The 25277-nt window shown below is 40.8% G+C and overlaps 3 protein-coding genes across 8 annotated transcripts in view; 2 read left to right on the top strand and 1 right to left on the bottom strand.

The window, feature by feature from the left end:
* LOC118224698 (discoidin domain-containing receptor 2-like) overlaps positions 1-9153 on the top strand; it is a 38396-nt gene extending 29243 nt beyond the window's left edge. The window contains exons 7-17 of one of the 2 annotated variants that reach the window (XM_035412318.1): positions 363-546; positions 842-1082; positions 1640-1705; positions 2545-2681; positions 3037-3199; positions 3398-3621; positions 3733-3863; positions 4432-4629; positions 5209-5443; positions 5616-5765; positions 5928-9153. In XM_035412318.1, coding sequence (XP_035268209.1) covers positions 363-546; positions 842-1082; positions 1640-1705; positions 2545-2681; positions 3037-3199; positions 3398-3621; positions 3733-3863; positions 4432-4629; positions 5209-5443; positions 5616-5765; positions 5928-6059 — 1861 coding nt within the window. In that variant the 3' untranslated portion in view covers positions 6060-9153. Of the gene's footprint in view, positions 1-362; positions 547-841; positions 1083-1639; positions 1706-2544; positions 2682-2985; positions 3200-3397; positions 3622-3732; positions 3864-4431; positions 4630-5208; positions 5444-5615; positions 5766-5927 lie in introns of both variants that reach the window. The other variant, XM_035412317.1, reaches the window with a different exon arrangement.
* A 564-nt stretch (positions 9154-9717) lies between these two features.
* On the bottom strand, positions 9718-14224 carry LOC118224838. Of its 4 annotated transcripts, XM_035412623.1 has the most exons (5): positions 13582-14224; positions 12086-12854; positions 11570-11632; positions 11278-11321; positions 9718-10806 (listed from the first exon to the last, which is right to left on the bottom strand). In XM_035412623.1, the coding sequence occupies exons 2-5, from the start codon at positions 12588-12590 to the stop codon at positions 10423-10425; spliced, it is 996 nt and encodes a 331-aa protein (XP_035268514.1). In that variant the 5' UTR covers positions 12591-12854; positions 13582-14224; the 3' UTR covers positions 9718-10422. The 4 variants fall into 4 exon arrangements, with proteins under 4 accessions (XP_035268514.1, XP_035268513.1, XP_035268516.1 ...); XM_035412622.1 differs by having other exon boundaries at positions 12086-14224; XM_035412625.1 differs by lacking the exons at positions 12086-12854; positions 13582-14224 and adding an exon at positions 11762-11914.
* A 1752-nt stretch (positions 14225-15976) lies between these two features.
* Positions 15977-24354, top strand: LOC118224837 (plasminogen activator inhibitor 1 RNA-binding protein-like). 2 transcript variants are annotated; one of them, XM_035412621.1, is made up of 9 exons: positions 15977-16338; positions 18049-18238; positions 19903-20043; positions 20176-20244; positions 20978-21052; positions 21213-21384; positions 21736-21798; positions 22573-22809; positions 22944-24354. In XM_035412621.1, exons 1-9 carry the CDS (start codon positions 16083-16085, stop codon positions 23001-23003), a joined length of 1263 nt encoding a protein of 420 aa, XP_035268512.1. In that variant the 5' UTR covers positions 15977-16082; the 3' UTR covers positions 23004-24354. The 2 variants fall into 2 exon arrangements, with proteins under 2 accessions (XP_035268512.1, XP_035268511.1); XM_035412620.1 differs by having other exon boundaries at positions 20173-20244.
* The last annotated feature ends 923 nt before the right edge of the window (positions 24355-25277 follow it).

Here is a 25277-nt window from a genome sequence, read left to right as displayed (position 1 = left end):
GTAACACAAACAACATCTTCCATGACACTGTGTATTTAGGCCTAATTCCTCTGGGTTAGTGCCAGAAAATGACCCACCTTTCCTGAATGATGCAAGATGAGCCATGAGTGGGCTGGAAGGTGACTAAAAGAGAATGGCACCATCTAGTGGTGAATGGTAGCTACTCCTTCCAGTTGTCATCATTCACCATCTAGTGGCGAAAGGCAGTTACTGCCTCCAGTAATCATTTCCATTGAAATGTAGTTAATATCAATCCAATATTGAACCAAACCTGTCTGTACTGCCTCTTCAAAAGACTAATTTCAGCGGTTTGGGGGATCTCTCTCTCTCTCTCTCTCTCTCTCTATCTCTCTCTCTCATAGTATGACAGAGGGCTTGGGCCAGCTGACAGATGGCCAGTGTGGCCAGGATGACTTTACCCACAGCCACGTCTACAGTGTCTGGCCAGGCTACGACTATGTGGGCTGGACCAATGAGAGTTTTCCCAACAACTATGTGGAAATCATGTTTGAGTTTGACCGCGCTCGCAACTTCACCACCATGAAGGTGCATGATACAGGCTGTGTTTGTGTGTGTGTGTGTGTGTGTGTGTATGAGTGAGTGTGGATGGGGGGGGAGTGAGTCTCCTGATGCAAGAGCCATAATCAGGAGTACGTTTTTGGGGTTAATCACAAAGGAACTTTTAATTTATTTTTAAAATAATAAATTATTATTTTATATGAATGTGTAATGTCTTATTATTCACTGTCATTTACTATTTGCTTGATGGATCAACTGGACAAGGCTCCAAAATTGTGGGTGATAAACAGCTAGTTTTGAACACTGCTACATCTCTGTACAGGTGCACTGCAACAACATGTTCACAAAGAGGGTGAAGACGTTCCGGCAAGTGGTGTGCTACTTTCGCTCAGATTCAGACTGGGAGCCCACGCCCCTGTCCTTCAGCCCCGTCATGGATGATGTCAACCCCAGCGCCCGCTTTGTCACGGTCTCCCTCCATAACCACATGGCCAGCGCCATCAAATGCCAGTACTACTTCGCTGATGTGTGGATGATGTTCAGTGAGATCACCTTCCAGTCAGGTAGAGCAGGACATGATCTCTGGCTAGACACTCACTTATAGGGTCTAACTCTTATTGAAGTGAATAGCACGGTAAAAGGTTTGAATACATCATTTTGAATTGTGCACAGAATGATGGATATTAAACATAAGTAATAAATCTTCAAGATTCCCTGAGATATTCCACATATTGATCCACTATCATTGGTTTCTGTATCCATTTGCATGCCTAAAAAAGTGCATAGGGGCAACATAGCTCAGGAGGTAAGACCGGTTGTCTGGCAGTCGGAGGGTTGCCGGTTTGATCCCCCGCCCTGGGTATGTCGAAGTGTCCCTGAGCAAGACACCTAACCCCTAATTGCTCTGGTGAATGTGACATATCAATTGTAAAGCGCTTTGGATAAAAGTGCTATATAAATGCAGTCCATTTACCATTTGCATACCAATGACCTTTGGTATGTACTTTTGTACGTCACTTTGAATAAAAGCGTTTGCCAAATAAATGTAATGAGTTTGTGTTGCAGAGCCTGCTCATTGATGAGGTTTGTTTTTCTCTCTGTTCTGCTGTCTATCTCTCAGATACAGCCGTATACAACACCACCCTGGCCCCACCTAAGACTGGCCCACCCACGAGCACGCAGCCAGGTCAGTGTTACCCCTTTTCTATGGATCTTCGAATGAAACTTCAGGAGACCAGTAATAGCATCTGATACAAACTGTATGGCTTTGTATGGGTCATGGTCAAAAGGGAAATGTTATACAATTATTGGCTACGCATGACATGATCCTGTGGGTGGAGGTTTGATCCCCTGCCATAGCACTTGTCAGTTATGACTCCTTCTCTATCTCTGTCTGCCTGTCTGAATAAAGCAGGGGTGCCCAGTCTTATCCGAAAAGGGTGTCGAGAGCAGTGGTTGTAAACCTTGGTCCTTGGGGTCCCCTATGTATGCTGCTCTTCATTCCAACCATAATTGCAATCCAAGAATTTTAAACCTATTTATTTCCCTCGGCCCTGTTAGTTAAAAAATCTGTTAACTATTTTTATGCAGTTGTTGGCAAAATAGCTCAATGAGCACAATATGGAACATGGAACATTCATTCTTTGTGGCATGCATAGCTATTTCTGACATAATGTGGCTTGAGAGGGTAAATAATCCCAAAGCACCTAATTAAGAAAAATGAACAGCTTGTTAAAATTCAATGGTTGCAACTGTGGATGGAACAAAAACCATACACAGAGGCTCCCCAGTGCCAGTATCTGCTGGCTGTCAGTGTGTTTCCACACCTGTGATTCATTTAAGTCATTGATTGGCCAAAAGAGTTCATGCACCTTGTTCTCGAGGCAATAATTGGCTGCTAATTGAAATGAAACCACAAACACCTGCAGATAATGTGGGCCTCCTGGACTGGACTATGACACCCGTGGTCTACAGTGTGAGACCATTCACGGCCCATTTAAGGTGACTGTTGCCCTCCTTTTGCAGGTGATGACCCCACACACAAGATAGATGACAGCAACACACGGATCCTGATCGGGTGCTTGGTAGCCATCATCTTCATTTTAGTGGCCATTATTGTCATCATACTGTGGCGACAAGTCTGGCAGAAGATGCTGGAAAAGGTGAAGGAGCATTTGACACAAACAGTGAGAATGTGGTGCAGCGGATGTTTAGTGATCTTGATATTGTAGCTAAAGTAATGTGTATGGCTTACCTTACTTTACCATGATTTGTTTCATTTTCAATTGTAACTGACACAGTTATCATGTAAATGTGTGCTTTAGTGAAGTGATAAAAAGAGATTTCATCGATAAAGAAGTAGCTGTGTGTGATTGTGTGCATCCGTTGACCATGTCACGGTCCCTGATGTAGTATGGGGTCAGGGCTGGTCATGTTTTTTTTTTCATTCAGGATCCTTTGTTCTAGGCCTCTCGGCGGATGCTGGACGATGAACTAACTGCTAGTCTGTCAATACAGAGCGAGACCTTCACCTATAACAACAACAACTCATCCTCATCATCCAGCGAACAGGAGTCCAACTCCACCTATGAGCGGATCTTCCCCCTCGGACCTGACTACCAGGAGCCCTCGCGCCTCATCCGCAAACTGCCCGAGTTCTCACAGTCCACGGAGGAGGCTGGTGAGCCCCGTCCACCGTCCCTCATAGCTGCACCAGACAGCTTTGTGTTTGTGCCTCTAATGAGGCATCAGGCTGTCAAAGGCAGTTTTCTTTGTGGAGAGTGAATGCAGAGCGATATCATTGTAACTGTAAGTGTGTGTGTGTGTGTGTGTGCTTGTGTGTGCTAGTGTGAACATGTGCACTCCTTTTTTGCTGCAGGGACCAGTGCAGCATCAAAGTCATCCCAGGCCAGTGCCCAGGAAGGCGTCCCTCACTATGCGGAGGCAGACATTGTCAACCTGCAGGGGGTGACGGGGAGCAACACCTACGCTGTGCCGGCCATCACCATGGACCTGTTGTCCGGTAAAGACGTGGCGGTGGAGGAATTCCCCCGGAAGCTGCTGACCTTCAAAGAAAAGCTGGGAGAGGGACAATTTGGAGAGGTCAGTAATCAAGGCATCACCAAGCCCAGCAGGGCCAGATGCAAGCAAAATGAATCTTGGCATAAATTACATAATCTTGATTCTCTGTTCTGTGTTTTTGGGGTCGTTCAGGTGCATCTGTGTGAAGCGGAGGGGATGCAGGACTTCATGGACGATGATGATTTCTCTTTTGAAATCAGTGACAGTCAGCCCATACTTGTGGCTGTGAAGATGCTGAGAGCAGACGCCAACAAGAACGCAAGGTGACCGACCATATTGGCGCGCCTGGTACAAGTTCTATGTGCTCTTTACATCCATTCTGGTGCAGATATTTATTACTAAGGGTTTAATCTTTTATTTTATTTTTTATTTTTTTTGCTGGTGTTCCTTTAAGTTTTGATCGCACATAGCCAAATAATCTACAGAACAGTAAGGTGTTCATTCTTGTAGGCATTACCACTAGGACCTGAATGCCATTCTGCTCATTATGTGGATGTATGTACAGTGCCATAAAAAGTATTTGCACTATTATTGCATATTTGTCACACTGAATGGTTTCAGATCTTTATACAAAATATATTGGACAAAGGGAAACTAAGTAAACACAAAACACATTTTTAATTATTATTTCATTTATTTAATTACAAATATAATCAAACACCCATATCACCAATATGCCCACTATACATTTTCTCTGAAGATCTGTCAATGTGACAAATATGCAATAATAGAGGAAATCAGCAAGGAGGCAAATCATTTTTCACAGCACTGTATATTTCTTTGTATCCATAAAATTGTGCTGATTGAGCCTCTCCTCTTCCCTGTTTGCAGGAATGATTTCCTTAAAGAAATAAAGATAATGTCACGGCTAAAAGATCCCAACATCATACGCCTCCTGGCGGTGTGCATCGGCAGTGACCCTCTCTGCATGATCACAGAGTACATGGAGAACGGGGACCTCAACCAATTCTTGTCCCGCCATGAGCCTGAGGACCTGATGGCCCTGTTCAATAACGCACCCACTGTCAGGTAACACAGCATGCCTGTCCTCAGCAGAGCTCCCATCTGTGTTCTGCCTCTGCTCCTCTGCAGTAACCAAGAAATAATCCATGTTAACAAGTACTTTATTCTTATATTTCGACTTAAAATTATTTTTATTGCTTTATGCCAATGTTGTAAGACAACTTCACTTGTCAAGCAAAGAGTAACTTAAAACAAGATGTTTTCTACTTGAGGGAAAAAAGATTTTAAGACTGCAAGATTTAAGATTTTTACACATTACAAGACTAAAACACTGGTTAAGACTTTTTGCAAGGGCCATTATCAGCTGAATACAGGGGAGAAAAATTTCATTTTAGGGTAATGCATTCACTTGAGTTTTTACATCTGGCACAGATATATTAATCCAGACAGCAGACAGGATTGTCTTGTCAGGAAGAGAATATTTCTATTGAAAAAGGTGCTGCAGGATATGGATTTCTAATTTTCGATTAGTGCCTGGGCCAGGAATTTGACTAATTTTGTGGTCTGAGTTGACCTGGTGTGTAATCACTTGTTTACTGGGTATTGTCCCACACTAAAGCTCTGTACTCTTTGTTGTAACATCAGCTATAGCAATCTGAAGTATATGGCCACTCAGATTGCCTCTGGAATGAAGTACCTGTCCTCGCTCAACTTTGTGCATCGAGACCTGGCCACACGCAACTGCCTGGTAGGCAAGAACTATACCATCAAAATTGCTGACTTCGGCATGAGCCGTAACCTGTACAGCGGGGATTACTATCGTATCCAAGGCCGGGCAGTACTGCCCATCCGCTGGATGTCCTGGGAGAGCATCCTGCTGGTAAGGACACATTTGTACTTTAGAAAGAAACAGCAGCAGGAAAGTGAACCCTGATAAATTCTGCACTCATGGGCCACGTGTTAAAGGAAACCAGTGCCAGGCTGGCAAGCTTGGGGTAAAATGTAGCCTGAACAAATGGGATGATAGCAATGTCTGTCCCTCTGTCCCCCAGGGAAAGTTCACCACCGCCAGCGATGTATGGGCCTTTGGCGTGACCCTGTGGGAAACGCTGACATTCTGCAAAGAGCAGCCCTACTCCCAGCTTTCTGACGAGCAGGTCATCGAGAACACCGGCGAATTCTTCAGGGACCAGAAACGGCAGGTGAGGGGTTGAAGCTTCCTATGGCTGAAAACGACCAAATGGTGAATTACATATCTGACAGTAGATAACAGTTATTACAATGGTGATGTCACCGTTGATCGTTTTTAGGTATGATGCAATGGTTTCACAGCACTTGCATATATTTGTCTCGTGTCCTGCCAGATCTACCTGCCCCAGCCAGACATGTGCCCTGACTCAATCTACAAGCTCATGTTGAGCTGCTGGCGCAGGAACGCAAAGGAGAGGCCGTCCTTTCAGGAGATCTACCATTCCCTCCTGGAGTGCCCGCCTTAGCGTCAGTGCTGGCATGCTCAGAGACTCTGTGTGCCCACAGGACTCCAGGCAGCCTCAGCCAGGCTGTCACTTAATAAACACCGCTCATACATTAACAGCATACACACAAGCGCAGTGCATTCACAGGGTGGGGAGTGATAGCTAAAGTCGAAACATTCCCCATTTCACATATGAGAGTAGTTACTGCTGTGTAAAAATGTTGTTGTTGTTGCTGTTCGTGCCATTAAAAAGGCAAGTCAAACTAATTTACCAGGGGTGTCGGTAAACCAAAGAGGAAACGTTAAAGGGAAATGTTGTTGCGTTTTTTAAATACCTGATTCTCCTGCTATTTAGTATTTACATCTACATCAAAAAAAAAACCAAAGAGCAGACCTCAGAGAAAACAGCATTTACTTGAATGTAAAATTATGCATGGAATATGAGTCAAATATAAGTCATGTCAAGCGAATGCAGTTACATGATAATTCATATCAGTATTCCTACGACACCAATATCAATATTTCATTTCTTGTTAGGTAATTTTCATATTTATGACAAACCTTCGAGAGAATTTTTGATTTTGAATGACATTAGTGATTATTAGCGTGTATTTGGATAGTATTGGGTTCTCATATAATTAGCATTTATTTTAATTGTTTTTGAATTTTTTGTTTGATTTGCCTTTTTTGCTTTGTAGTCCACTTAAAGATCAGCTTGAAGTTTCATTTATGTCGCTTGTATATTTGAAATGCTCGAGGTTGTGCCCAGTCTTGTTATTTGTTTACCAAAAGATCACTGTAATAAATGGGGAATCACATAAATGCAGACAGGATGAGGGACATTTTGAGAGGGAAATGTGTATTATAGTTATGGCAGAAAATTAGTTAAGATTCATTATGGTCTTGTTTTGCTGTCAGTCCATTAAATACAGGTATGACATTTTAATGATGATGCAGCAACAGTAGCATTGCACAGCTATATAATACTGACTTATTGTTTTGAATGTTTTGTATTATTAAAAGAATGAATTGACAAAAATACTGAAATGCCATAAAATGGCATTTTTTCTTTCATTTCAAATGATGCTGTTTTGGACAGAAATGAAAATAAATCTTTTAGCACTTCAAGTAGCTAGGTATAATAGATGTCATTTGTTAACTTTGTTCTAATATTGTGCTTTACTTTATTTGTACTTAAAGCTTAATTGTTTTGTTTCAGTTTTCAGTGTACTCAGTTTAAATCTCAAGTCAAACACTGACAGGGTCTTGCAGGTGGCTTTGTGTAGTTTCACAATACAGGTATAATGGACAAATTTGAAGCATGTAGACCTTTGCAATAAAGGGCCAATCAGTACCATACAGTATGTCCAGACCTGGAATGGACTTATTCTTTATTTTGGCATAATAATTCAGATGAGAGAGCAAGAGGATGATCATCTTTGCATAGCATTATAAGCCAGTGTTGGTGGTTAAGGACAGTAATCTCCAGTGATTTCTTTTTTTATTTTATTTTATTTTCTTTACTATTTTTTAAATGTAACATATTGCCCCCATTTCCATTTAAAACATTCATACAGGGTTGTCATATATGACCACAGCTGGTGAATTTGCTCCCTAGTTTTTTGAACGTGTTCACAACTTTCTATATGCAGAATTGTAAATTATGATTATAATTACCAATGCAAATACCATTAAGTGGACTAGTATGCAGATCATAAAAACATAAATGGCAGTTATTTCTCAATGGAAAGGTATGCTGCTTAAGAACAACAAAGTAACAAATACTGATTGTTAGAGATGCATTACAGTATGTGTTAGGTAGAGAGTGTATTGTAAGTTTATAGATGTCAACAGAATGTGAAATGTATTGTATAGTATATGACAATCATGTAAACCTAGACATTGTACATGAAATTCCATCAGAGCTCATATGTCTCAGTATGTTACATAATTGTGCGTGGTGAGGTTTATCCGAGGATACATTCTAAGATTTGTGTATTTGCGTATTTCTGAAAACATAAGAAAAGGTATTAATGTTTCTTACAGTCAAAGTATTGTTGCAGAAGTGGCCTTAAGGGAAAATTTGATTTACAAAATCCAAGTACAGAATGTGATTAAAGTAAACTTTTTTTCCCTGATGGAGGGCCTGCCAAGTTTTATTCATAATACTTTTAGGTCAGATTGTAACAGGTATCATTATATGTTACAGTGTTGCAGTGCCTTCGTGGGTATGCTTGGTTTTCACAGAAAATTGTCTTAACCATTTACCATGATGGAATCCCAGAGGCTTTTAAAGACCAACAAACTCACTTCACCTAGATTGCACAACTATGATTATTATCCACTCCCACCATGCCTAGATATAGCTTCTGATAATCACGCCCAAAAGGAAAAAAACAGTTTCAGATTTGTTTTTACACTCAGGCCACTTGACCTTTGACCTAGCCTTTTTCAGATTCCACTGGAACAAAAAAAAGAGATACATTAAACCATCCATTGTGTATACAGTTTAGTATTTAAACTGAAATATATTTCTTTTCATTTGGGCATTTCAGTTATGGTTTTATAAGACAACAAAACAGCTTTTCATCTGGCATTTCAATAATGTTTTGTCTTTGGATGCATTACAGTTTTTCAAATGATTTTCTGAGAGTTAACAGCAAAATTAGCTATTGCCTAATGTTTGGTATTGGGTAGAATGGGTTGTACATAAATATAGTAAAAAAAATTCATTGTGGTTTGGCACATTTAGAGCCAATTTAGATGTGCCAATAACAAAGTATGAGGAGAGGTTAATTCAGTTTTAAAAAGGGAGTCATTCATATTGTGGACAGTTTTTAAAATAGGAATATGTGCTTTATTTCATACCTTGTCTGTCAATTATTTTTACCAATTGATTACATTATTTTGTAAAGTAATAAATATTGTATAGTGGTTATTAATGTTTCATGTACAAGAGAAATTCAACTGTTGTATCAGTAATTGTTTCATTTTATGGTTATATTCATATATTTTATTGAATATGTGTTTATTTCAAAATAAAAAGTTATGTATGTTTTGTATTGGTAGATGGATACTGCCGAAAGACAACATAAAGTAAAATACCTGAAATTCCATTCTCAAACTGTGGTGAATCATTTGATAAATATGTTTTTTGAAAATTCAGACAGGGCAGGCTAGCTTTGACAGATATGTGCCAATGGTAAAACCAATAGCCACGATAATGCCAATAATTCTGATACAGTATGAAGACCACACATTGTGCCTGACTGTTGTTGTTATCTGATTCAGGTCAGGGAGGCTAGACCAATGAATCCCAGCTGATCTGGACACCACAAAGCAAGGATAGGCCATTTGGCCACCTGGACAACCTCCAGTTGCTACACTCTCCTCTAAGTGCAATCTGGACCTTGCAAGCTTGGCTCTGAACAGCCACTACATTAGGCAGGTCATGTCATGGAGCTTAGTGCCCATTCAGGTTACCAGAATGTTCTGGCAAAACTAGCCACATGAGTAACCTCTACAATGTGATGCTTTGTTACACCCTCAGGAGCTCATTCAAATACAATATAAAAGACCTAAGAGGCACAGGGGAGTAGACTGATCCAGTCTTTCAGTCACATTTAAATGAGGTGCAATGTTTAAAAGTGATGTTTTCTGTGGTGAAGAAGAGCCACACATGCTTGATCTATTTTTATTTTTCATTCTCGGATGTGACTCTTTTTGACATGTCCATTATTCAGACCCCAGCTGCCATCAACATTGCTTTTTTCAAATATCTTTTCACACTTGACTTCCTTTTTGTTTGTGCTTCAGATGGATATTGTCAAAGACATGGCAGAAGCCCATTGTGAGAAATAACTGGAGCTTGAAAGCAACATAAAAAGTAAAGTCAAAGATGAAAGAGATTTGCGTCCACAGAATGCAATATGACATTAATTAAGTAGTCATATGGCCCATTTGAATTTCTCTTCTTTACACACAACCACAGAACACTTCAATTTAAAAATTGACTAGTATATTACAGAGGACCATTGCATTCTTAAAAGTTTTGAGACTCTACACGTACTTATAGCAAATAATTAAACCGATCCTGTTACAAGACCAATGTCAGCTAAATGAAAGGTTAAGACCCCTCATTATTTCCTGGCTATGAGAAATTTGCAATGCAAGCAGATTGATAGTATCTCTGCTCATTTGTGACATGAAAACTGAATTTCCTTGTGATTAACTTGATTAACAAAAGCTGACGTATACATTGATTATGCATCCCCTTTTAAGTAGTGAAAGAATACATTAACAAACACATAATAATCCAACAATGTAAACCTCAACAAGGTAAAGTGAAACACAAACACAACAGTTATTCCATTGGACACCGCTTTTCAGTCTCCATTGTGGGGTGACCTAAACGCAGTAGCAGCAATAAGCACCACGGTGGTGATGACAATACAGAAGAGCCAGCATACCACAGCGGAGGCATAGTAGTGGCGGCAGCAGATGACGTCCTGGTGAACTTCAAACAGGGAGTTCAGAGAGTGGCAGCACTGTGCCAGCAGTGCCCGCAACCTCACTAGGGTAGCCAGGGCTATGTGTCCCGCCTCTACTGAGTTCTCACAGCTTGATCCAGTAGGCAACACATTCGTCAGGGAAGACTGAGGTCTCCTGAGAGAGTGTGATGATGCATTCTGGGTAACATTTGTCTTGACAAGATGGCTACCTGGGATTGTGGGTAGGGGTGTGCTATATCCAGCTGAGGCCTTCTGTATCTGAGAAAAACAATTGCCTTTTAAAATACGGTGGAAATTCCTTCTATACAGAAGATGACCATACAGGTGTTTTCCTATATACATGAGTATATTCGCTAACATTCATTTTTTTTCAACCACACAACAAATTGATGAAAGAACTATCTGTGTGTAAATGCAGTTTGGCTCTGAATTTTTAAGTTGAGGTGAAAAATATTTACTTGAGGATTTGACACATTTGTTTGACCGATGTGTCAACACTGTACTCAAGCGCCTGAGCTAACTCAAACATGCCTTCCCACAGAGGCCTCAGTGCCTCGTGATTTGCAGAGAGCGCTAACATAAAATCCGCCTGAAGAGACTCCAACTAACAGGTTTCTGACCTATATTCACGAACTCCACCTCTTAGCTTAAAGCATTACTAACAATACTTTAAGCCAAGCAAAACAGGCAGCTGCCAGCATTTTATCAATAGAAAATGTGGCTACTTACCTTGCCAAAAGTAGGACGCTCATTCACTTGGCAATGATGCAAGCCTGAGTGGAAAATAACAAAACTTTATTCATGATATTTTTATTCATTGTATTCATTATACCCAACTGTCCTGTATGACCTGTACATGTATATGATTATGAAAAGCTATGGGATGCATTTCTGAGAGATAAGAGTCCTCCAGTCAGAGTAACAGTAAATGAAAATTAAAGAAACCATTTTTGTTGCTGTATGTGAGATAGACACAGCTAGTCTGTACAACACAATAGCACAGCAGAGCATATTAATTTACCAGAGCATTCCGTATTTTCACACTTGTTATGGTTTTGCATCTGACTTGTGCAGTATGGAGATACTGAAAGAAATAAGAAAACCGCATTTAATGGTCAAGGTCAAAAAGCAGTCCATAGACATGAAGACGTGCCCAGCAAGAAGACTAAACTTCAAAGTGTCTGAAAACCTAAACTGAAAGGTCCCCAAGTACCTATGTCGTCAGTAACCCAGAGGTGACAGGTGGGCAGCAAGCAGCCACCTGTGTTGTACCATGATACCATGGCAGGCATGGGGGTGGGGGGGAGCTGTGGCATTGTTGGGAAACAAAGACAGTGCACCAACAAGGCTCAAATAACAACTGCATTGGGGAGCATACAGGACCCACAGTGTCAGTGCAATACACATCCACTTCTTTAAGTCTTAAAATACTTCAGACAATTTGTTTAAAAGCATACTAACAGTTCCCTAATGTACAACAAGAGACCCTGTGTGTTGAGTGTTTTGAATTTACCTTTCAGAGTAACAGCATGCATACCTTCATGACAATAAATCCGTTGGCTCAACTGATGATCAGGCGCGTAAAATGTGCTGCTTGGCAAGTTATCTTCATTTGGCTGAGAGAATGACTTGTGTGAATCTCTGGGACCTGGAAATGACCTCTCCCAGTGTGCCTGAATCAGGATCCTGCTGTCCCAGCCCTCAGAACGTAAGTGATCAAAACGGGGTTCACTGGCTGCTGCTTTGCTGGTTTCTGAGCTTGATCTCTGACACTCGGGAACCGTAGCATAAAAGCTTGAAAGACAGCCCCATGTAGCCCCAACCGCTTGTAGATTTCTATTGAAATTTAAAGCTACTGTTTGATCATGAGCACATTTTGGAATGGGCCCGGTAAGGTATCCGGGATTTGGATCTCTCCAGGTTGTGTTCCCTGCACTCTCCATTCTGATGCAGGCACAATGTACATGAGGAGCTTCCGGATGTATCTTAGAATTCCAGTTTTGCATGAGAAAAGGACGCTTTCCACAGATCTTACAGTGCATGAGTTAAATATTCACAACCTAAAAAGCTTCTTATATGTTTAGCCATTGGATGATTTGTATTCCACTTGCTGTAGAGTAGCTTAACTCCTTGGATTTGGCAGTACTTCAATGACTATCATCAAACGAATTATTGTGACTAATGTCCTAGGGACTCTACTTAATTCACAGTTCTTGCCAAGTTTATAAAAAATTGATGAGCTTCTAAACTTGGTGTCAGTTTCATTATGGGGATATTGAATGCCAAATTAGTTGCGATCCTGTGCCCTGAAATATTAAGAAGAATAACAGGAGATAAGGGTTATTCTAAATTACATTAATTTCAAAAAGGCCACAGTGAATCTGTCAGGGGGTTGCTTATAAGCCAGCAATGATGGGCCCGAAGAACACCAATTATAAAACTCTTACGGGGCCAGGTTACAAACTATCAATACAAGGACTTTAAATAACATTTCCCGAGAAACCGAGAAGGTCGTGGGGACATTTTCCTCCTAAAATTACGCAACTCTCCGCACATTAAAAAGCTCATATTTCGTTGCTCCTCGCAGAATAGAGGTGAAACCATAGTAGCCATTGATGACATGGATGAACTGTTTTATCTAATTCTGCTACTCTGCTAAGAGTCTTCGTGGAAAAAACGCTATACAAATAAAATTGCTTTGATTTGATTAATATTATTACGTACTAAAATAAATACAAGAACAAGTTCACAACCAACCGACGACATTGAAAGTGCACATCCATTTTATAAAGTACATGATGTACTATAGTACTCCAAATAAGTTGCTTGCAGCTCAGTTACGACCGCGTAATAGGTATTTTATGAAAATGCGTTTGACTCTAAAACTGAGGTTAATTAGGTTACGGTTTACTAATCATGGGTATGATGTCGAAGAATTTGTTTTAGTAATTTCTACAGTTTTAGACAGAAAATAAGATGCAAATAACGTGTGTTAATATTTTGCACAAATAGAAGAGTGATTGATCAGATCACCACAGCCAGATTTCATTCCTTCTGTTGTAGTTTAATAAGGCTGTCGAAGTATTTCAAGCAGGCTTCTTCTGTGATGTTTGCCCTCCAGTCACTTGAGTTTTGCAGATTTTCCGAGCGCATCATATTGAATTGATCCAAGGGAATCTCATCGCACATTTTTGAACGATTTTCGTTTAATTCCTTCATTTGATAATCTTCATCCACGCTACTGAGTTTTGGGTTGCAAAATGCCCAAATCATGGCGCAGAAATAGATAAAGAATGTTGACATTACGAAAAACATCAATGCATAGGATTCAATAATTGCTTCAGTCACAGAAGATGTCATTTTAAAATATGTGATCAAAAATAATACTTCAGTTTTCCCCTCCAATAGTTTTACCGACGACGACAGCAGCAAAGATTAAAGTCTGCTTGCTAGACTATCTCGTCTGAGCATGCTGGAATCGAGAAAGTGGTGAACTTTGTTCAAATAAACGAGTTATTGAGTGCCAAGCCGTCAAAAAAAATCATTTCGTAATGCGATTGTATGCGTTTCAATGCAGCTTTCCCTGTTCCAGCGCACAGTAACAGAAGTCCCGCTTTTGTTCAGTTGCCCGACGGTTGGCACCGTTGCATTCCTCCGGCGATGTACGGAATCAAAGTGGTAACTTGGCTTGGTCCAGTGACTGTGCACTTGGTCATCGCTGCCTCACACAGTGACGTTGTAGACTAATTACAAGCCCTGCATGGTAAAGGCATTCATAAATCTCGATGTCCCGTGTAGAAATTTTTGAGTAGGCTACATTATGAACCACACAAGGCTGATAGTAGAAGGCATAATCTTGCAACAATTTTGTATAAAGAGTTGGTCTATATTACTCATGTAATGATTCTGATAGCAATTAAACTTTTATTTTATTATTATTATTATTATTATTATTATAACCACTATGTAATATAACTTAATCATAATTATTATTATTACAACAATAACCATATTAAAACATGTTAATAACAAAATATAAACCTTGAAAAGTAGTACCAACTCATATGAGCAGATAACAATGAAAACCCTGCATTGCCACCCAGAGCCTTGTATTGGATTTGTAGTTGTTTCATTTTCCTTCCTCAAATAGTGTAGCATTTCAGTTGTTCCAAGTGCTCCAATCAAAATAAGCTCATTATTGTGTTTAATGTACTAGATTTGTGTTGTTTATTATTCATAGGGGTCCAAGCAGCAAAGCTGCTGGAACGCTATTGTTAGAGGACCAAGCAGCAAAGCTGCTGGAACCCTACTGTTTTTATTATGATTCTTTTTTAGGTTTAGTTCCAAAATGAGATGTAGACCACCCATTTTGGGGGAAACACCTTGTTTGAAGTTCATTACTCAAACTTTCTAAAATACAGAGGATTCAATCTTCAAAATAGGTTTTTTATTTTATGTGAGTAATTTATAACAGTAGGCATCATATAGTTAAATTGTGGATATCTTGTTTCACAAGGAAATCATTCATTTTGATCCAATGTGTCAAAGCAATTAGTAGGCTACCCTAATATAATGTCAACATTAACACATGGTAAACAATAGCCTAGTTGGGTGACAGAAAGGTTACTGTTGATGTTTGTTTCCCAAGTAGCCGTTCAAAACTTGAGTGAGGTGGTAAATCTGTCAAGAGACAAATTTAACTGACTCCTCTAACTGATAGCTTTGGTTGTCTTTTTGCAACAGAATCACTGGCATCAGGTGAAATAATTATTATACATTTAGCACAAGAAACACAGCTAGTTTACAAACCATATTCTAAAAGATATGAGGAATGTGCCAATGCAACAGTAGCCTAAGTAATACAGGAGAGGTGGGAAAGTATTACATTTGGAAGTAGGCCTATGTTTTAATGGAGGCAATGGTTTTCAACAATCATTAATTACAGATAATCTAGATTACAATACTAATTACATTACAATACACTGTCTTTATAAACGTTACTTTTTATTTTTTATTTTAATTTTTTTTCATTTGCAATTTTTATCTTTCCTAATAGAATAGCTGACACTTGTTAACTTCCGTACTACTCTTTCCTTATGGCTGAGACGTCTGTTAAAACATGTTATTGAACTAGCTGCAATTATGAACGGTACCAACATTTTGCCGAACAAGGCTATACGTTCAGTTCTACTTGTGAACAATGCTACATGATCTGTTTTAGCTTGCAAGCGGCCGCTCGTCCGCAACATAATGACACTGACAGTTCGCTTCAGAGCTACTCCTTTCAAGAATAGAATGAGACGCAACACTGTTGGAACTAGTAGTTTTCGGGTGCGCACCTTCACACTGTATCCTGGCACTCTGCGTAAAGATAAGACTACACGCCCCACACGGCGCCTGAATTGAAGTCCCGGATGTCTATCACGCCGGAAGAGAAGAGGTCTCTTTCCCGGCCATCTTGTGGCAGCATCTAGCAAGCTGTGCGCTTCAAGCCTCGTAGAATCGGAGGAGAATCCCGCTGAAGGGGCGCCATCATGCCCGGGCATCTGCAAGAAGGTTTCGGCTGTGTCGTAACCAATCGGTTCGACCAGCTATTTGATGATGAATCCGACCCGTTCGAGGTCTTAAAAGAGGCTGAGAACAAGAAGAAGGACGGAGCCGCTCCTGGTGCCGCCAAGACCGCTGCCCAAGCTGCTAAGCAGCCCAAAAAAGAGTCGCAGAAGGACAGGAAGAACCCACTTCTGGACAAGAAGGAAGAAACACAGCCTCAAGTCCCACTAAAGAAAGAGGGTAAGCCGTTTTCCAGAAATGGTTGCTCCGCATACTTGAAAACGCGAAGGGTCTGGTGTTCAATGCTGGCTTTCAGGGTATTTACTGTATGGCTAACCCCCCATGAGGTCAACAACGAGTCTCTATTGTCAACCCGTTGCAGCTTTAGCGCCCAACTTATATTTTGCCGAGCTACAGTATTAGCCTTAAAGTGTCATTTTCAATTGCTCTCATATTTGACAAAACGAATCTATGCACTTGCCAAGCGGGGACCTGAATACAAATGGCCCTGTTTTTAGCTAGCTAGTTTAAGTTACCTGTGAAAATTGCAACGTTAGCTGTCTAATCGACATAGTGTTAAACAAAACTGCTAACTGGCGAGGTCTATGCATGGATCGGAATGATCTAGTTTCATCTCGGAGCTGTAACGTTGAAATAGGGCATAAAATGGGTGGTCAACTGAAAGGCCCGACTCTGCACCGTCGTTGTGGGACCAACCGCGTGGTGGAATTTTGAGGGTTGGCTAGCTAGGTAGCTAGCTGGTGAACTGTCACAACACCTGCGAGCTGCATTCCTCCCATACACTTAACTGGGCAGTGATGTCAGCACGTTTCGTGATATTTTTCAGTATGTTTTTTACGACTGACTAGCAATTAAACTTATTACGCGGTTAGTGTTATTCAGTGGCTAACCGGTTCATCGACTTGCTACTTCGAATTGAAAGTAGCTAGCTGAGTTGGCTTGCTAATATCTTGCAAAGTATTGTTGGTAGCTAATTGCAGAAACGATAGGCGTGGTGTGCAAGTAAGCTAGGTTGGGTCGCCAAGTCAGCTAGCCGATCAGCCAACCAGCTATCTGATTATTAGACGCATTTTCACATAAAATTAGTTTGCTTGCAAGAACAACACAGGAATGGTACAACCAGGGCCCACTCGCATTTATTCTGTGTGAGTATGAAACACAGAGAACCTTCATTAACATTACCTAGCTAGCGGAATTCAATTTGAAGCGGGCTGCGTTTTAAGTAATTCGAATTTTGAATCGGATTTGGTAACGTGTGAGAAGTCCAAACAGGTGCACACCCGAACGTGCCAGCAGCTGTTGGTATCTTACACTGGCTCACGTCTATTTTGGTGGGGGAGGCGATTTGCTAACCCCCTTCCATGATGGCAAGTTACAGTATCTGAAATTAAGCTGGTAAGCGTGACTATTGTTACCACACCAAGTTAGCTTCAATAAATGAGGCATTTCTCATTCTCAATATTAAAGTCTGGTCGATTTTATTGCCTTTGGCAAGCCAATTTACTGGTCATTTTCATAGCCCATCATATGTTAATTCACATTCCAGCGACTGCAATCCAAATTCAGTGATTTCATCTAGTTAACTTCATTATATATCTTCCTACAGCTGTTTGGGGATTTTCAAGTTATTAGAATATGGTTCACTTTTATTATGCATTTACGGACAGCACGTAAGGAATTTTGTTTAGCAAGCCCATGATCATCACTGCAGGTTTATAAGCGGTGTGTTTGAAAGTGCCAGAAAGATTGTAGAAATTCAGGGTTGAACCTTTTGGCAATTTTGTGGTAACATTTTCTTCAAGATATTGTATAGCTGGTGAAGTTGCATGTTTTTAAATTTTTTTCTTTTTTCTTTTTCATTTCCCACCGGCATTTTTATTCTGCTTTCTGTGTGTGGAAGGTTCTAAGTGGGGCTTGCTTTTGTTTCAGGTATCAGGAGAGTGGGCAGGAGGCCTGACCAACAGACCCCGCAGCAGGGACAGCCAGGCTCTCAGCAGCAGGGCGGCCCAGGCGAGGGTCGCCCCAGCGACAGGAGGCCTGACAGGAGGCCCCCTCGCGAACGGCGCTTCGATAAACCCTCCGATGAAAAGCCGGAGGGCGGCGAGTTTTCAGTGGAGAAGTGAGTGCCTAGAATGCAGTTGGGGCAGCATTAGAAGCCTCAGTGACAGAGAGATGGAGTCAGATACAGCAGAGAACCTGTTTGTATTGGCCGCATTATTTTTTTTATCCTCGTGGTCCATGGTGGGTCGAGCATCCAGTAGAAAGTTCAGCAGAGAATAATTCCTGTATTTAGTAGGACTCTGGTTTTTGTGGTTATATTAGTGTTGGTTCTGTGTTTGCTTAACTAGGTTTGAAATGTCGAACCCACACTACATTTGATTGCCATTTTGGCTCTTGAACTATTTTTTTCTTTTTCACAGGACTAAATACACCTTATACCAGGTAAATGTATCTTGAAAAAGAGGCCACCGCAGATGTATGGGCACTAGGGTCCAGCAGTATTTTGGTATATCTTAACGTGAAGCTCATAATTGATATTGTGACTGGCAATTTCACCTATATTGAATACAGCATACATATTGCTTCGGAACAGTCCTTCAATTAAAAACTGTCATAGATGAATAACCTTAATCCAGCAGTATCATTCGACCTAATCCCAACCTAATATAATCTTGGTTTCAATAGCACACTAAAGGGACACCGTTTACACATAGCTAGCTAAGCAACCAACTAACTAGCACTTGCTTGCTAGCCAACAGCCAGACATTTAATTGTTTAAAGACTTTATGTTGCTCATGATACCACACTTGTGTGCTCACTGTTTTCTGGGAGTATCGAGGGTAAATCGGTAAAGTGTAGGCCATTGCCAATAAAACCGTAATAGTCTGTCATCAGATTTTATTTTTGCAGTCCTCCTTGCAGCTAATTTACACATGCTTAAAACTGAATCCAAACGGACGTATCCAAATATAAACCTAGCCTGTTTTTTCTTGTTTATTTTATAAACTCAGAAGAGTAACCATCCCTCTCGTAAACACTAGCACAAATTCTTTTAAACACTAAGACAATTTACACTAGAGATTGGATTTTACTTTAGTTACATCAAAATAGAATTGGCTCAGTGGCGATCAATGGCCGGTACTTTATCTTCCGATCCTGTGGTCTGAATAAAACCTGTACGTAATGTACAATGCACAGCTTAATTTCCCATCAATATTCAGATAATCAGTTGGCATTGAGAGGGTGTGCCAGACCCTTTTTGACAAGTTGCACGCAAGTCTGAATTGGGATATGATTTTGAGTCGGGTGCACATAGCATGCCTAAGTCTGCACTCAATTTTCCAAGTGAGAATTTTCCCTGTGTTATCAAATATTATGTCAATACTTAAAAAACATTATATATTTATAAATCATGTGGGAAATGGAACATAGAATAGAAAAATAATTAAGTTTATTGTTACCAGGCCATATTCAATTATTTAGATATTTGCCCTCAATATATTGATATTCCAATATTGCTGGTTCCTAATGTGCACCACATTCCCTAAATGCACATTTATCCCCATCTCATAGTTATCTCATGCTGTCATACTGTCACTTGAGTTGCACAGTGGTGTGGTAAAGGGAAAGACACTAATGTTTATTAAAAAAAAAAAAAGTTAATGAAAGTAATGTACCTGTGTTTAAAGTTGAACACACGATCACAAGGTGTTATTGGTTATGTGGGAGGAGATGTGTGCTTTTCCAGCTCACTGTTCTTCCTCTGCTTCCTCTCCCAATCAGGTCTGCCGGAGACCGGCCCATGAGAGGCCGTGGTGGCGGCCGCGGGGGGCGTGGTGGCCGCGGGCGGGGCATGGGCAGGGGCGATGGGTTTGACTCTCGTGGAAAGCGCGAATTTGACCGACACAGCGGAAGCGACCGATCGTAAGTCATTCGTTAATTGTGCCTCTTCTCGCTCTCTCTGCGGTGTGCATGAAAGGGAGGATCCAGTTCTGAGCACTTGGGTTTCTGGCTGTCATCTCAGAGCTAAGTGACTTTTGGCTTTTGTTTCAGCAGCCTGAAACCTGAGGAAAAGCGTGGCGGCAGTGGGTCTCACAACTGGGGCACTGTCAAGGATGAGCTGAGGTAGGCGATCTGCACGTTTTACTAGCATTAAGCTATTGAGCAGTAGTATTTCATTGCAAGTGCGATTACAAGTGATAAATGGTCATCTACAATTCAAGTATAGGTAATAGCGTGATGTTACAGATGCATGTTGGATTAACCACTTTAGTAGAATACTGTTGCAATTTCATACCATAAATCTGTTATTTACATTGTTGTTTTGAGTTGTGTCCGTTTCAAAAAGAAATATACTTATTGATAGATTTGTGGGTTATACAGCAAAGTTGTTTTATTTACTTAATATCGTTAGATGTTCTGGGGTGTCGTAATTCACAGCAAATTTCAAGTTGTGGCTGTTAAGATGTATTTACCTGGAATACCTAAGTGGTGTTTTCATGATTTGATGATGAATCATGGGACATATAAGATACCTGGATTAAGTAATAGCATGTTGTTCATTGTGTTGACACAAATCCAGATTATTAAAATGGTTAAACTCCGATCTCATGAAGTGGCTTAAGTGACAGTCTTAATGTTTCATAGTTATAATAATTCAATAAAGTAGCCTGAAAAATGCCGTGTTTCTGATACTGATGGGTCCATGTGTTACCGGCAATATTCTCTCATTCTTTGGTACATGCTAATAAATGGACATTTTCACTAAATTCCACTGATGGAAATCACTGTGGCAATTTTGCCATTATGCAGAACTGATGCCATATTGCATGGATGACTGTTATTTTTTAAACTTTAGTGAGCTTGATCAGTCCAACGTCACCGAGGAGACTGCTGAGGGAGAGGAGGCCCCCCCTGCGGACTCTGAGAACAAGTGAGTGGAGCCCTCCTGATGTTCCATTTCTGCTTGGTATTTAGTCACTGAACATGTCTGACAGTGTTTCCAGTGATATCCCAGTCCATCACATGCCGTATCGCGTTCCACCAAAGGGCGTTGATTCCGGTTCCCAGCAGTGTTGTGGCTTGTGTTCCAGGGAGAATGAGGTTGAGGAGGTCAAAGAGGAAGGACCCAAGGAGATGACTCTGGATGAATGGAAGGCCATGCAGGACAAAGAGCGAGCCAAGGTTGAATTCAACATTCGCAAGGCCAACGAGGGTACTGATTGGAAAAAGGGATATGTCCTGCACAAGTCTAAGAGCGACGAAGTAAGTGTGACGCCTAGCATGTTCATAGCACTGTATCAGGGTCTAAGTGTATTTTTATTTTTATATGCACTTATAAATTTTCACCTGTGGAATTTGATTGTACTTTGAACATTTGCTGGTTTACAATGAGAAAGTAACATTTTACAGGGTTCTCGAACATTAAATTGGATTGAAAAATCCAGATCCCAGTGCCTAATAATATATAGTTTTTTTTGCTCAGGTTTACATAGCAAGACTCATTTAACTCGTTAAAGTTAGTTACAATAGCCAGTTAGTATTTGTTAAGTTATTATTATTACAGTATTATACTATTATGAACTAAATCTTTTCCTGGCCTTTTTCCTCAAACAGAGACCTGCTGGTACTTTGATCGACACTCCTGAGATTGAGCCAGAGCCAGTGGTCTACCAGAAGGTGTTTATATTCCCTTGCATTCATTTTCCACTGGTCTGCTTATGGCACCAACGCAAACAACTCTTTTGCAAGTACAACTTGATGTCTGTTGGGTGATAACTGACTGCTAATTTATGTGTTTTGTTCTGTACATCTACTCACTCGGTAAATGCTCACACACGGTTTTATGCTATGCCAAAGATGCTTGTCGGAAAGATGCTTCCCCTCGGCGTAAGCAGTTGCATTCACATTCCTCCATACTTTTCCCAAGTTTGCCTGATATCCGAAAGTACTGATTCATCGCCGCTGCATCTCCAACTTGGTGGCTTATTGACTTGAGCTGTGCTTTTGCTATTCTGTGCTTCAGAGTGAGCATGGTTCTGTTTGAGTATGAATTTTCCAAGTCTAATCAACAGCCTGTCAAAACCTCCAAGCCCCATGTTTGTATGCATTGTCCTCACTTTTGCTTGAGAAAATTACATGCCAGCTGAACGATCACCTGCACTGAAGTAACCTTTAGCGGCTTGCTGATGTAAAATGTTGGAGAGCCCTTTCAGACTTGGCAACATGCATGCTTAAAACCCATAAGCGCCCATAGAGAAGACATTGCGGAGGTTTCTGAACAGCTTGAATTAACCGTTGTCATTTTATCAAAAAGCTGTTTATATCTCAGATGATTGGCTAAGGTGCTGGGCCTGAAGGTGTTTGAGCACTGTGTACGTGTGTGTGTGTGTGTGTGTGTGTGTGTGTGTGTGTGTGTGTGCGCGCGTGCGCGTGCGTTCCCCTCTATCTCAGGTCCCTGCTGATGATCCAACCGGAGAGCACCACTTCCGGAAGCCGGCCAATGACATCACATCCCAGTTGGAGATCAACTTTGGAGATCTAGGTCGTCCTGGGCGTGGCCGTGGCGGACCCCGTGGCGGAAGGGGAGGGCGTGGTGGCGGTGGTGCTGCTGGTGGTGGTGGCGGCGGCGGCGGTGGCAGCAGCGGTGGTGGCGCCAACAGGCCAACCCGCGGGGGCAGACCTGACAAGGTAAGAGGATAGAGCCCCAGTTGGGTCAACTCCAGTTAACTTGGGACTGTTCTTGGTCTTATGCTAGATGTTAAAGTGGGCTCTTCTATAGAAATGGTACTTATGACAGCTTCTCTCCCTCTGTCTTTTCACAGCCTAGTGGAGTGTCAGTCCCCAATGTGGATGACCCAGAGGCTTTCCCAGCCCTGGCCTAAAAGAAGCCACCATCAGCCGAACCTTGAGCCCCTCCGGGCCCTCCTCTACGAGGCTTGCATGCTTATGGATCCTTCAGCTTAAAAAAAGGAAGACTGTCATCCATACCATTCACACCAGAGGACTGAATATTATCTGTTAAAAAAAAAAATTTAAAAAAAAGGACTTCTTGCTACTCTGAAGCAAATTGGTAGAAGTTTTGTATTTAGAAACATGGTAGCAGGGATGTTTTCATACAGTATTTTTTTCAGAGATTATGCATTCTTCATGAATACCTTTTGTACTGCTGCTTGAAAATATGCATTTGCAAATATAGGTGTGAAGAGTGTGTGTCAGTTAGCTCAGTCTCTGCTGCTTGCTTGCTTCCCTTTCAATTGATTTCAATTTAATTTTAAGGACTTTACAGTTGGCAAATTTACCAAAAAGTGAGTTTAAAATGTTACTGTATTATATTAAGTGAGAGGCACAGGGCCTTTTTAAGTTCTGTGGTGGCCTATATATTTTTTAATGTTTTAAACTTAAGACCTGACACAATCTGTTTTATAGTAATGAAGATATTTTTGATGCATTTCTGAAAGTGTCAGAAAAGGTGGACTTGCTGGTGGGTTGCCCTCCCCCCTTGTGGTTCCGCTGAGCTGTTGGATCCAAGGTACTTTTTAAGTGGTCCCTGGATCATTTATATAGGATTTGCTTTAATAAATAAGTCAAACATTTTTGGGCCATCCACAGGATCCCGTCAGGTGACCTGACCACCCAAGCATGTTTTGTTCCCTGAAGTTTTTCTCTGAAGTGTTGGGGGCTTGGTGTTTTGGGTGGGTTAGAGGGGGGTGTGGTGTGAGATTTTTAATCTTAGGAAATCTACATCTGCCTACATCCAATATATTTTGAATAGCTCAGCACACAGATCAGTCTCTTTCCCATGCTATAAAACATGCCGTTTGCCATTGTGGTGACGTTCTCCCATTTTAGTTTTGCAGCAGCACTACGGCATAATTTTTCTGAAAGAAATACGATTGTTCTGTGTGGAACAATCAGTTGCTACTATATGTGTGAATTCTAACCCTGCTAATAGTCCTCTGTGTCCCATGTTTAAAATGGCAAGCTTAATTGGATTGAAGTGTGAAATTATAGCATCAGAGGAATAACAAGGTTTAACAGTACCATAAGCAAATCAAAACCTTGTATTTAGTGTTGGAAAGTCGCTGGCGATGTACAGACACAAATGGCACATGCAGACTTTCTTTTGTAGAACTGTTGGGTCCAGACAAGTTTGGGTTTCTCGACTTAAAACCCCTTTCTGCAAACATCCCTGTTGTAATAAATTGCTTTAAGGTGTTACTTGTGTTCTGCCAATGGCAGTGGCTAGTGTGTAATGATTGCCATTTCATTTGTGGTTTGAACAAAGTAAAGTTTAACCATTTTTACTTCCAACAGGTTCATGAAAAATATATCTTTTACCATCAAAATTTTAAAAATCTTTAAGATAGTGTACCTTGATACATGTTAATCTACCATTTTTAGTGATAAACCATAGCCTGGTAACACCTTACACTGAAAATAGTTATTCTGCTTCCCATGGCATGTGCGCATAAAATACTCAGGAGCCATGTGCTTTTCAGGCAGTGGCGTATTAAACAGAGGTTGAGGTCATAGCCCCCATGGGTTGAAGATGATACCTCAGTTAAACCATTGGCTTGCAACTTTCTTTGCCCTAGACATGGGGCACAAGCTTTTTGAGATGTATATACTGTATGTACAGTCTAGTACAATTTTTTTGCCCAAGAGATCTATGGGGACAGTCAAGGTGCATGTGTGTCAAGCATTTATCATTTACATTTGCAAGGGAGATGTCAAGTGTATGCTTGCTCACTCAAAACAGTATGCCATTCTGTGTGGTCATAATTTCAAAACAAAGTTGACAACTTGGAACTGCATTAACTGCTTTTTAGATATGGGTTTGAATTGCAGCAGTTTATACCTATTAAGAGACTGAACCCCAGGAATCCCATAAAATGCCCTCTGCTTACCTTCTGATAAACCCAGGAATGTTGAGTGCTTAACATGGTTGAGCTTTGAACATTCATGGAAAATATCATTCCATGTTCACAGAATATAAGTTGTCTTTTTTCATTTTAAGATTCAAATGATGGTTTTTAGAATATGTGGTTATTTCCAGATAACAAACTAACTTGTACTGACTTAATTAAGTTGCATAAAAAATAAAGATGGGCTACACTATGAAAATGGGCATCAGAATGATTTTAGACTAAGTTTAA

The sequence above is a fragment of the Anguilla anguilla genome, chromosome 4, assembly GCF_013347855.1.
Source record: "Anguilla anguilla isolate fAngAng1 chromosome 4, fAngAng1.pri, whole genome shotgun sequence".
Lineage (NCBI taxonomy): Eukaryota > Metazoa > Chordata > Actinopteri > Anguilliformes > Anguillidae > Anguilla > Anguilla anguilla.
The sequence above is the reverse complement of the archived record's forward strand: the minus strand, read 5'-3'. Positions and strand labels throughout refer to the sequence as shown.

Excerpts from the sequence above, each read along its gene's own strand:
- LOC118224837 (XM_035412620.1), top strand. The coding sequence starts at position 16,083 with ATGCCCGGGCATCTGCAAGAAGGTTTCGGCTGTGTCGTAACCAATCGG. Across the intron at positions 16,339-18,048 it reads AGTCCCACTAAAGAAAGAGG|GTATCAGGAGAGTGGGCAGG; the intron begins GTAAGCCGTTTT and ends CTTTTGTTTCAG. Across the intron at positions 21,385-21,735 it reads ACAAGTCTAAGAGCGACGAA|AGACCTGCTGGTACTTTGAT; the intron begins GTAAGTGTGACG and ends TTCCTCAAACAG.
- LOC118224838 (XM_035412622.1), bottom strand. The coding sequence starts at position 12,590 with ATGCACTGTAAGATCTGTGGAAAGCGTCCTTTTCTCATGCAAAACTGG. Across the intron at positions 11,633-12,085 it reads ACGGATTTATTGTCATGAAG|TATCTCCATACTGCACAAGT; the intron begins GTATGCATGCTG and ends TATTTCTTTCAG. Across the intron at positions 11,322-11,569 it reads TGAAAATACGGAATGCTCTG|GCTTGCATCATTGCCAAGTG; the intron begins GTAAATTAATAT and ends TTTTCCACTCAG.